Here is a 13,669-nt window from a genome sequence, read left to right as displayed (position 1 = left end):
TCACATTCACTCTGGGTGGAGATACTCCCACCAATGAATATATATATATGGTAATCAAAAAATATATATCCCCTTTACTTAGAAGATGCTGACCACCTAACCAAATCCATTTTGTTTTGTTTAACAACCATATTCTTTTTAGTTCTTTATTCTTTTATTAATTTAGTCATTTATATTATACATAAAATTTAGACATTTATTTTATTTATTATTTTACAATTTATGATATATGTATACAATTATAAGCAGAATTGAGAATTTCATGAATAGTCTTTTAAAGAAAATCAAATCAAAATATATGTAATTTTAATTTGGTACAGAAATTTATCAATAAATATTTTTATAAAGTTAAGAAATGTGAAATTATAATAGATGCCTTCATCAATAGTAGTTTATAAAAATACTAAGGTGATTTAAGAATATATATCTTATCTTTTTTTTGTAACCATTGTTTTTTTTCCTTTTTGTAACCATTGTTATATATATATCTTGATTTGCAAATTATCTGTATCTTTTTTTTTTATCAACTATCTGTATCTTCTAATAAATAAATTATGTATTAGGAAAACTAAAATATATAAAATGGTACCAAAACTGTTTAAATCTTTAAAGTGGATTTGTTAAAGCAATATTTATAGCAATTTTATGAAATGTTTATTATGAAATTTTTTTTTTTTTGAACTGTATTATGAAAAAAGAAATTATGAAAAGTTTTTGGATCTACACTTCTACAGTATGGTTGAATTTGTTCGTATGGCGAACGTGGATCTTGGATGCGATTGACAACAAGCACAAGGCAGGCGTACAACGGTACAAGATGTATTTTCTATTTAGCTACCATCCCAAGATGTATTTTCCTAAAATATAGTCCGATGTTTTTAATGATAAAAATATAGCCACGATGTTGCCATGTTGGCATATGAGAGGATAAAATAGTTTGTCTTTTCTGGAAATTTCAGACACGCTTAAGGGCAACACAATTGATCAATAACCAGTATTTTACAGTAAAAAGATTTGAAAGAAAAAAAAGAGAGAATTTTCGAAATGTTGATGAAGCTTAAAAATTATGGTAAAAACTAAAGTTTCATTTATACTTTATAATTTTATTTGAACTCTGAATCACCATAAAATCCATAATCAGGACAAATTTTCTCTAGCTTTACATTTTTGGTAATATATAGAACAACGTAACTGGACGTTCTCGTTAAAGAAAAAATGGATGTACGAGTCTTGGAATGTCCTTGTCGCCTTACAGATCAGATGGATTATTTTCTGATGGCTATCAAAGAAAGACTCTTCAAGAGAAGAACAGACGTTCCAAACTTAACGTCTCAAAACTTTATCCAAACCATTGCGATAGATGTGGACGTTTCAGGTTTCATTAAACTCATTATCATTTCCTTTTTCTTTTGTCATTCAAAAACAAATGTAGATATTCCAATAATATATATATCTGGTTCCTATAACTGGTAAACTGTTCTCGACTTGTAAGATCTCGTGTACATTTGTGGTGGGGGGAATGCCGATTTCGATACCAACAATTTCGGTCGTGCCAAATACGACCTGAACAATTGATCAGTGCCAAATACGACTTCAACTCAATTATAATTCAAAAAACTACTCGAACTTCTTAAAAACATGCTTAAATCTACGTTAACTCTAACATATATAAGTTAGTCAACCGTGAGTAAAGGTGCCAATTTCGACCCCAACAAATGATCAGTGCCAAAAAAGACCCCAACTCAATTATAATTTAAGAAAAACTATCCAAACTTCTTAAAACGTGCCTAAATCTACATTGACTCTAACATAAATTAGTCAACCGCTGACAAGATAAGATGACATCGTTTTGATATATATATATATTTGAAAATATATATATGTTCATCCCGGGACTCAAACCCATGTTGGGATACCCTTTTAAAGGAGCACACTAACAACTAGACTAAAGTAACTTTTTGAAATATTATTACAAATTGAAATTTCCCATTATATAAACCACTATTCTTTTTCATCTTATCCAATTTAAAACTTTAGTGATTGCTTTTATATATTTTAGTTATTTTTTAATATGTCTAATATTTGTACAAGATATCTTAGTGAAAGAAATGTAAAAGACCTCTTGACATTTTTGAATAAAATATCAAAAATACATAATATTAACTTTGAAAAAAAAAATGTCCACTTAAGCTTAAAATTTTAAAATAATTTATAGAAGAAAAGTTTATAAATAAATTCAAATTGTGTTTTATCCCCAATTTCGACCCTAACAATTTCCGATTTCGACCCCAACAATTTCGGTCGTGCCAAATACGACCCGGATAATTGATCAGTGCCAAATACGACTTCAACTCAATTATAATTCAAAAAAACTACTCGAACTTCTTAAAAACGTGCTTAAATCTACGTTGACTCTAACATAAGTTAGTCAACCGTTAACAAGATAAAACAACATCGTTTTGATATATGAGGAAAAATGTCAATTTCAACTCCAACAAATGATCAGTGCCAAAAAAGACCTCAACTAAATTATAATTTAAGAAACCCTATCCAAACTTCTTAAAACGTGCCTAAATCTATATTGACTCTAACATAAATTAGTCAACCGCTAACAAGATAAGATGACATCGTTTTGATATATATATATTTTTTAAAATATATATATGTTCATTCCGGGACTCAAACCCATGTTGGGATACCCTTTTAAAGGAGCACGCTAACAACTAGACTAAAGTAACTTTTTGAAATATTATTACAAATTGAAATTTCCTATTATATAAACCACTATTCTTTTTCATCTTATCCAATTTAAAACTTTAGTGATTGCTTTATATATTTTAGTTATTGTTTAATATGCCTAATATTTGTACAAGATATCTTAGTGAAAGAAAGGTAAAAAGACCTCTTAACATTTTTGAATAAAATATCAAAAATACATAATATAAACCTTGAAAAATAAAAAAAATGTCCACTTAAGTTTAAAAATTTAAAATAATTTATAGAAGAAAAGTTTATAAATAAATTCAAATTTTAAGTATATTTAACATCGCATAATAATAAATATTTTATTATTTATATTTTAGTAAGATATAAGTTTATTAAAGATATGATAAATAAAAAACATGTTAATGTATTTATATAAATCAGAAACAATTATCACCAAAAATTTAAATCGGATAAAATGAAGAAAATAGTAGTTTATATAATTTCAAATTTGTAATAATATTTCAAAAAGTTATTTTTATCTAGTTGTTAGTAATATATATATATATATATATATACATATATATATATAAAACAACGTCGTCTTATCTTATTAACGGTTGACTAACTTTTGTTAGAGTCAATGTAGATTTATGCACGTTTTAAGAAGTTCATGCAGTTTTTAAAAAAATTATAATTAAGTTGAGGTCGGTTTTGGCATTGGCCATTTGTTCGGGTCCTATTTCGCACAACTGAGAGTGTTGGGTCGAAATTGACATTTTTCCTCGTATATCAAAACGACGACGTTTTATCTTGTTAACGATTGACTAACTTCTGTTAGAGTTAATGTAGATTTAAGCATGTTTTAAGAAGTTTGGGTAGTTTTTCGAATTATAATTGAGTTAATGTCGTATTTGGCACTGATTAATTGTTCGGGTCGTATTTGGCACGACCTAATTGTTAGGGTTGAAATTGGCTCTTTTCCTCATTGGTGGGGCATTAGCAGTTTTTAGTGGCAGAGGTTGTACCTACCACTAAAATTAACAGGCCCATTATGTGCTTTGTGCTTTCAGCCCATAGAATCTCTAGACCGGGTCCGCACGTAGGTCTGTATAGAGAATTTTCCACTCCACTCATTTTCGTTTGCTTGGCGTAACGATCAACGGTGAAGGTACCAAAATATTTTGATATGGTGGATATAAGCCGTGTATATGCATTAAGTAATGGGTACTAGGGGGTTTTAGATGTATATATATATATATAGAGCTGTATCGGGGTATAAAATAGTAACATACTGTAACTGAAAAAAAAATCATACTATAAGGGAGAGTTCGATTGAGATTTGGACTCATTATGCAATACTCTATCTGTTTCATTTTAACTATCATTTTGAGTTTGTACACAATATTAAGGGAAACAATTAATTTTGCATATTTACAATATAAAAACATAATTACCTATACACCTAACCATATTTCAACAAATAGAAAAATAAATTGTTGAATAAAATTACTAAATTTTGCATTGAAAATCGAAAACGACATTTATTTTGTAACGAAAAAAATTCTGTACAACGACACTTAATATAAAATGGAGGAAGTTGTTATCTTTATGTTTGGTGTAATGTGAAATTCTATGTAACCCTATTAATGGCGTTTGTGATTATAGTTAGTCAGTTGGGAGATTATTTGAAGGGAGTGTTACTCTTTCATATTTAATGCTCACTAACGGCGGAAACAATGGCATGACCTATCCCTAGGTTGAAGATATAAATGTCTTTCTGTTCTCATAAAGTTAGACGTTAACAAAAATATTAACGTTAGTCATCAATTTATCAAATTTAGGACGCTTGGCGAATGGGGGAACTTTTCATCCTTGTTGTCGGATTGTGGGAAAAGGTTTAAGCTAAAAGACTGGACCTTTAACTTACAACACTTTTCTTCTTTCTCCTTGCTGTAATTTCCTTCTGTCTGTCTGTTCCTCTCATTTTTAATTTACAGCTTAATTTCTGTGTTCAGGGAGATTGGTTGCTCTTCATGTTGCAGCCCATGAAGCCATGATTGCCATTACTTTTTCCTCCTTTGACATTTTGTATAGGTTAATCAGATTATTTTTCTTAACGGTTCTGTTCTGCTGCACTTTTTTTTTTTTTTTTTTTGAAACACCAATTTTCATTAAATTTCTCAACCAAAGTTTGTTGGGACATTAAAGACTAGCGCATGAGACAGAGTCTGTTTTACTAATCTATCAGCTACAAGGTTCCTATCACGGAGAATCCAATTAAAGGAAATACTTTCGAAAGTAAAAGATAGAGAGATGACGTCTGCAACCACTCTATACAGTTCTGCATTTGAGACTTCTTCATTGAGGACCTTGATCAGTGTGGCAGAGTCAGAATCGCATCGCACACGTGAGAGACCGAGATCTCTGCATTTGATTATCGCTTCTCGCATAGCAAATCCCTCTGCTAGGAGAGGGTATCAGACAAACGTTGATGGGATCGCGTAAGAGAAGGTTCCATTTGGCTCTTGTATCGTCCAGCCCAAACCCGCTAGTTGTTGATCCTCATTCCTAAGCCGCATCTGTTCTGATAATAACGCCTGAATCATGTAGAAACAAGGGAGGTGGAGAACGTAGGCGCTGATCCGGTAGTTCTGCTGCACTATTGCAGCATATTACATGGTACGAATAACATCCTTGGCTTCACTAGTTGAGGGAAAAGCATCCTTGTGTTCTGTTATCGACAATACGTCTTGTTCTGTGTTTCACCTATAGATTCCACAGCTACTATGAGAAAGTTCTGCAACATCTCATAGTAGCTGTGGAATCTATAGGTGAAACACAAAACTAGACATATTGTCAATAACGGAACACAAAAAAAAAAAAAATCAGCATCAATAACTTCAGGATCCTCTTAGTGTGTTCAGTATCAGATTATAAGTATGGTTTGGTTGTTTCTCCGTAAAAAGTTTTGTGTGTAACTGTGTATAGGAGATCGAAGCTTGGCATCTTGCTTTACTTTAGTTTCCCTTTCCTATATGGCGAACGAGAATATGTGCTTAACTTAGATAAAATATTTGACCACTGCTATTTGCTATGAATGCAAATTAATCGACTTTTTTTCATGTCTAGTATATGTGCTTCGCCCAAAGATATGTGGAATGTTCTTATAGTTGATAATATTTGCGTCTGGAAGAGTAGAGGTATATAGGAGATTGGCAATGAGCTTCCATGTCATGTGTGACATAAAATATGACATAAAGTACTTCACTTTTAAACGCTTCAGATTAATTTAGGACCTTACTGGTTCAAACGTAGCGGTTGCGATTGCAGTTGCGGGAGTTTGCGGATGCGGGTGGTTGCGATTTCTAGCGGTTTTAAGAGATTTGTACGACTGGTTCTACGGTTAGAAATCGGTGCGTTTGCGGAATACTTATAACTGGTTAACTACCAAATGCAGCAGCGATTAAATAATAAATTAACAATATTTACATTTTATACAATTATAAAAATATTAAAAATCATAATATTATAATAAATATAAAAATTATATTTAGAAAGTTATAGTTTTAAATTTTTTAAAATTATAAAAAATATTTTTATTTTAAAATTTTTATAATATTAATTAAAGTATAATAGATATATTTTAGTATTTTTATAATTTCAATTTAAATTTTTTGTTGAATATTTTTATTTTTGTATTTATATTGTTTTAAAAAAAGAAAAAAATTATCCTCTCGCAGCCGTCTACAATCGCAAACGCTAGCTGAAACCAGCTTTTGAATTTATGAGGTTTAGAGCGGTTTGAAATGGTTTGGAGCGGTTTGAGCGATTGTTGTCAAAAGTCAATAACCGCTACTAACCGCAAAAGCTGCGTTTGTGGGTGGTAACGGGAAAACAGTTATACCCTTAGTAACCTGCAACCTATTACCCAACTACAAAGGCCTACAAAGTAATCATATCATCACCAAATCTACAGCTCAAGCCTCAAACCCGACCCAATCGCAAATGTAAACCAACCAAATTATCGAACTCCGCCCTTCTATCAAAATAACTGGGCCAACCCATAAATAACATTGGACATCAAACTGACTTGGCAAAGAAGGCATTTGTATATTAAAGGCCACTAATTTTACATTACTAAACACCTAAGAAGACCATTAACGGCTGCATTTTGGATAATGCTAGAGGCAACCTAAAAGATGCAACACTCACACTCACAAGTATAAGAAACTAGCGATGGGGATAATTCGCTAAAACATTTTCCAAACACAGAAACCTTATTTCTTGCCAACAAGAAAATTTCTTTCCCTCTTCAAATTTCTCCACAAACAATTTTTGAGATCTTATCTCCGCATCAACCTCAATCAGTGTATGCTTGCATCACCAACCGTCGCTGTCATCACACAGGATCGTTGTGTGTATATAAGTAAAAATATATACCACATAACAAAAAAGCAATAATCCGTGGAGCATCCAATAACTTTGCTTTTTCTATTCTATAAAACCAGTCTTTTGGATATTTTGAATTTTTAATAAAATTAAAAATTAACGGTTAGAAAGTTTATATTAACTTTGATTATTAGACTGATACCTATAGTTGTTCAGAAAAAAAAAGAGACTGATACAGACTACAGTGATACATGTCACAATTCAACTGCATTCAATCTTATATAATAAATGATACCTTCACCCTAATATTACAAACCTTATATTACTCTTAAAATGACCATAAATCTGCATTATCACTTAGGACGTTTGAGTCAAAAACCTTGGAATCGAGCTTATGTTACTGGAGATGGAGAGCACGTGGTGAGGGATGATGGGTTAGACAGAAAATCACAAGAAAGCAAAAGCGCTAACTATTGAAACACAAAATGACAAGCCCATAATAGTAACGTGCTGTCTTCACGGGTCACCTCTAGCATGCTCACTGTCAATCAAAACCTAACTTTATATTTTCTTTATTATTTTGTAAAAAGAAATTATTTGTTTGTCTTATAACTGCTTCATGATATCAAATTCAATATATTACATTCAAATTAGATATAAACGGATTAGTTCACATCCCGTATATAGTAGACATCACTAAAGCTTCTATTACATCTGCGATATGAGATTATATGACGCATTGTCTTAAAAATGACTTAAGTCTCATTTCAAACCAAATCTCACGGTGAGATCTGTAAGACCATCATTATCCACGGTTTTTTAGCGAGGAATTCTTAGGAAAATATAAGAAACTATTTTTTAATTTTTAACTAAAAAGTTAAGAAACTGTTTATTAAAATAGTATTTTAAGAAACAGTTTCTTTTTAAGAAACAGTTTCTTAACTTTTTAGTTGAAAATTAAAAAACAGATTATTATATTTACTTAAGAACCCCGCCCTAAAAAACCGTGGATAATGAAACTCTAACATTCTAGATGAACCCTACTTGGAAACCTTGACACCCCCGTTTAGTCTCATTGGAACTTCTATATATAGGAGAGATAATAAAATTGGCCACATAAATAGGCATTAAATTAAGATAAAGATTAAGGTATGAAATGAAGAATGTAGCATGGTACTTGTGTTTATAAAATAATAGTGGTTGCATATAAATTTACTCTCAGGGAAGTGGAGTAACGCAAATATTCCATCTGAATTCTAGAATTGTTTTAAAATCATACTAAAAAACAAAACGTACATTCCAACAGAATTTGCAGCATATACAAAGTAATTATTACCAAGAAAAAAAGGTAAAAATAAAACAATATTTCTCCTTTTCTCTCCGACTACAAACATCAAGGAGAACCAATCTAAATTCCAAAAGAGTTTAGTTGATTTTATCTTCTTTTTTCATCACCTGGCCTAATTAACAGTGATGTCTTCATCACCTTTTTGTTCTTGGCCTGTGGTACTATTGTTAGTATTGTTGTGCATGGTGGCCAGAGAATCAAACGGAGCTTCCAACAATGTAAAAGTGGGAAGCATTTCAAAGGTAGAAGATGCTGATAATTTCCATATATATTATGGACAAACCTTCAAAGTCATCAAAAATGCTATTGATGGCAAGAGTTATCTCCTTATTCAGGTTCTTGCATTTTCTCATCATATTGTCTTTCTTTTTGTTGCTAAATGTATCATTTGTGATTGAGAAGAAAAAGTAATATCTGTAGAACACTTCTAGAATGGCGGTTCGGACAAAGTATTGTACTTCCAGGATAAAGTCCTATGTGATTCCACTTCTTAACTACTCAGTAGACACTCAATCTTCTCAAGGTATGCTCTGTTATTTTCCCCTGCTTTCTTTCCTCTGTTTAAAACGGGCCTGCCTTTTAAGATCTCTCTTTTTTTCTTATTCAGGAGGCATTCCGGTTTCTTTTTTTGAGGCAAGCACTTTTTTCTACCTAATTTAAAGTTTTGGTTTTTGTTAAATCAACGACTTTAGGATCACGCTTTAGGATGGGTCAAAAATGTAATTTTGTAAGGATGATTATAAAAACAAATGTTATGGTTATATCCGCAGCTACTTGGATTACTAGGGAGCTTGAAGGGAATAACATCAGACGCCGTGGCTTCACCGTGTGTTCTGAAACTGCTTGAGGCAGGGGAAGTAGTTATGTTTGAAAAAGGTGCAGAAGAAGTGTCTCAATTTGCAGCGCACTTCATCAGTGATACTGATCAACTTCAGACATGCAATTTTGCAAACTTTTTTCCACTCAGCGAAGGCACACCTCTTCAGGTGCCTAATTATTATTATCTTTGAATATATCTAGATCTAACCAAACGTGAAACTTTTCACATTTTGATCTGAAATTATGCTGGTCTTGTATTCTTGAATTAGCGAGCCGAGTGGATTAAATTCCTTGGTGCTTTTGCCAATCTTGAAACTAAAGCCAACCAAGTCTATGATGCGGTTAGTGATAATCCGCACTTCTCTTTACAAAATATGCCTACCACCATCACTTGTTGTTTATAAAGTTTGTTATGGAGCCTTGCAGGTCAAAGCAAGCTATACTTGCTTGTCTCAAATGGCAGCTAAAAGGACCACATCCTTCAAACCCATTGTAGCCTGGATGGAGTACGATAAAAATGTATGAAATCTTTTTTTTATACTTTCTTATGGGGACAGTTCCAAATTATCTTGAGGTTTAAGCAATTTTTATCTCCTACGTATATTTATGCTATAAACCTTTGTTTAGAAGAATTTGGGGTTCTTCTTCCGCTGGCTTTGGACGCCGGGAGTTTTGATAACTCACTGGCTTTAGTTTAAATCTTGTGTGATCCTCATTTGAATGATAATCTAATCTTCTAGTGTTAAAAAAGAAGAAGAATTACTTGGGATTTATGCAAGGCCGGTCTTGAAATTTCCTGAGGTTATTAAACGATTTAGTTAATGTTTTAATAATTTTATTTTTTTCAAATTTGGAGACTTTTCTCTACGTAATTTTCTTCAAAATTTTTGGAAGTATAGGCAAATGTTTTGGCTATGTCCATGACCGGCCTTGGTTCGTGGTTTATGTACATATTCAAAACCATTTCTAAGGAAAATGTAATCAGGAGTCATGTTTCAAGAATTAGGGGTCCTGTTTCTTATAATTCAAAGCGAATTGTGTATTTATGGTTTTATAACAGCAATAACATTTCATCTTGAAGGGAGGTGTTTGGTGTTTTACCAAGGAACCACATAAGCTAAAGGTATGCATTTCAGCTTTCGGCACTTTCAATTCTTCATCTGAAAATTTGGAAACACCTTTAAAACTGAACATTATGCATACAATTAAAACAGTTTGTAGAAGATGCGGGTGGTGAGAATATCGACAAATCTATAAACAAGATCACTTACAATGTCTCTGATCCTGATGATTTGGAAGCACTCCATGCCATTTTATGCGTAAGCGTGTCTGCTATTATTTTCCTGATGACCAGAGAAACTCTTTTTCTTAGACTAAAAATAAAATATATTTAACAGACTGTGGATGCGGTGATCGATGAAACGCTATCGTCCGAACCTCAGAATTACACAAAGAAAACATTCTTGGATAACATAAACCTGGAGGATAACTCATGTTTTGCGTTTAATCAGAGCATCTGGAGATATGACAAAAGAGTTAGAAAGGGAACAACTCTTGGTAAGAAAGTGTTAGACATTGTTTAGTTTCTATTGATTTTAGCTGAAACCCTGTCTTGTGTTTTGATAATGAGAAGACTGGCATGACGGAGCAATATCGCAACCAAACCTTGTACTGGCTGACATGATTGAAGCCTTGTTTCCAACTGGAAACTACACAACCTCCTATTTTAGAAACATTGCCAAGGTAACGAAGGTCTTTGAATGGTTGGAAACAAAAACTTCAGTTTTTAATATAAATAATCTAAAACTGGTATTTTAAAAATTAGTTATAAATACCAACTTATGGTGAGTTTTTGAAGGTTTTTGAAGGATTACACCATTTTAGTTGAGGGAAGGTATTTGAGTCGTTCTACTACGATTTCAATTATAGTTAGACTATTATCAGCGTCTTGAGTAGCTAAAAAAATAGTAAGAAAATATAGCCTTTCATGTCCTAAAGATCAGTCTGAATTACGGCCTAGTAACTCTCTTCTTAGGTAAAGAATTAGTTACAATATTTTCTACTAACTTTTTTTTCTTTGGAACACCAGTTTTCAATGGATATACTGATTTTTTTTGAAAAATAAAAACAAAAATGATTTTAAAACTAGACGACCATACAAGCGAGAAAAATTATGGTGGACCAAAACTATAGCTGGACTAGTCTTAGAGGAAAGACATGGCGTGTCCACCTATCCTGTATATAGTTGACTCTATCCAGGGGCAGATCTAGATCTGTATCTAACCGGGGGCATATAATTTTTTTTCACTATGTTTTATAATTAGGTAGGAGGCACTGTCATTTGATTAACCTTAATTAATTAAGAAAATGAAGAATTAGACGGGGGCACGTGACTCGGTACGTCCCTTGCTACGTCCATCCCTGACTCTATCAGGAACTGCCCCCAAACCTGTCATATTTTATTAGCATTTATGAGAATCAGCTTAAATTAGGGCCTGGTGCATTACAAACAGAGGGCCAATGGCCGATCACAGAATCCATATATAACCGAATGACCTGAATTTGAATTCAAGTACATATTATTTTAGGTTTTTTTTTTTGGCTTTAAGTTGCATAATCTCTTACCCTCATAAAATAAACATGGCAGGGCGAAGGAGTCATAGACATTAGTTCGGATATGTGTGATAGAGACGCATCGTTGCCGTTAGTTCCTACCATTCCAGCTTGCGGATGACGTTTTATACCTTCACGGTTCTCTTGTCTTCCCCCTCCCTCTCCCACTCCCCTCAAGAAACATTGAACATCTTATTCGATTGCATTGTTAGCGATTCCAAACTTTTTAAGATTTCTGATATGACGATATTTGATAAAATACGTTTATTCATAGCCTGTTTTAATTCCTTGTGTACACGTGAAATATGTTGTATTTTGCGGAAACAACATACAACTATAATGGTCTTCATTTAAGTTTTGGTTTATGTTACTTATAAGTACAAACATTATTTGCATATTTCGAATAAATTACTTTTTGACAACAAGGCAAAGTCATTGTTAGAGTCTGGTTTTATGTTGGAGACATAATTGGTTCGCCTATTTCAAACAACTTTTAACGACAATATAGTCCTTGTTTTATGTTGTAAAGACTATTTTGGTACTGTGGATTATCTGATTTTCACGTTGCGGATTTGGAACGAGTTGTAAACATTGTATAAGTTTATCAACAGATAACGATGATTTTAAGCTAATCATTGTTAATTTAGTGCTAACACCATGATATTTTTCAAAAGCCAACATAAGTTATTTATATGATGTGTCCATCGCTCTAAAACGACGGATTTTTTGTTCCCGACGAGATATATATGAAGAAACGACGGATTTGTCCATCAGGAATCGTCTATTTTCTTGAAGTGAATGGTAGATATGCCATAGTTAATGTAATGAATTTATGTTTCATTGTAGTGCGTACTAGTTTAGAAAAACATATACTACTGTTTTATTCACGTTGAACTTCGGGGTTCCATATCGGTATATGGTTTTAATGTTCATACTGGAAAGGCATGTGAACGATTCAAACAATAAATGAATTGTATGGACACTCCACGGTTGTATGGGAAAACATCTTGAGTTTTTTTTTAAATTAATTTATCTTTATCAAGGTTGTATGTAGGAGTGGACAAATTGTTAGGGAAACTGTCCAATTTGAAATTTTGGTGTCCTAGGTTTGCGGACCAGATCATATTTCTGGTCCAATATAATGGCTCATATTTACTTTTTTTTTTTAAATAACGTAAGAAATGGGAAGAGAACCAATAAATTTAGCATTTCATCAGGAAGTCCTCATGGTCAGTTTTTTTTTTCTCAATCTCTTCGAACCTGTTTCCTTCTCATCTTCAGTTTTCATCGGTCTTACAAAATTAGAAAATGTTCATGTGTAACGTATACTTAGAGCATATCCAATGTAAGACTATTTTTTTTTTAAAACAGAGTAAAAGAGAATATAGAGTAAAAATATTCTAAGTCATTTCTCTCGTTCCATAATTGAATAATGAATAAAAAAAAAAATAAATTGCTCCATTTATGAAGTAAATTCCATTATAGAATTGGGTTGGAACATTTTTTACTTCATACTCTATTTTATTTCATTTTATAATAAAAAATGGAGTAGAGTTGGAAATGTCCTTGCAAATTTCTATTCCAAACTCACTGTGTTCCTATTAGCTTAATCTTATGGATTTTTTAGCTTTTATGTTAATGTTAATAAAAGGTACCAATACAAGATTAAATAATTTTATGTATTTAAATTTCTATAAGATATTGGTTCATGATAGGTTATAGAAAAGTGTTTTAGTGAGAAAAGTTAAAACTGTTATAAATTAAGCATTGAAATGATCATCCACTTCTTTACCA

The 13,669-nt window shown here is 32.1% G+C and overlaps 1 protein-coding gene across 1 annotated transcript; it reads left to right on the top strand.

Annotated features, from left to right (window-relative positions):
• Positions 1–8,438: 8,438 nt before the first annotated feature.
• On the top strand, positions 8,439–12,060 carry LOC106297073. The gene is made up of 11 exons (XM_013733356.1): positions 8,439–8,778; positions 8,864–8,966; positions 9,051–9,076; positions 9,214–9,429; positions 9,532–9,603; positions 9,689–9,781; positions 10,344–10,385; positions 10,477–10,581; positions 10,660–10,819; positions 10,896–11,005; positions 11,910–12,060. Exons 1-11 carry the CDS (start codon positions 8,569–8,571, stop codon positions 11,994–11,996), a joined length of 1,224 nt encoding a protein of 407 aa, XP_013588810.1. The 5' UTR covers positions 8,439–8,568; the 3' UTR covers positions 11,997–12,060.
• The last annotated feature ends 1,609 nt before the right edge of the window (positions 12,061–13,669 follow it).

This window comes from Brassica oleracea, chromosome C6 (genome assembly GCF_000695525.1).
Source record: "Brassica oleracea var. oleracea cultivar TO1000 chromosome C6, BOL, whole genome shotgun sequence".
NCBI classification, from domain to species: Eukaryota; Viridiplantae; Streptophyta; class Magnoliopsida; order Brassicales; family Brassicaceae; genus Brassica; species Brassica oleracea.
The sequence above is the reverse complement of the archived record's forward strand: the minus strand, read 5'-3'. Positions and strand labels throughout refer to the sequence as shown.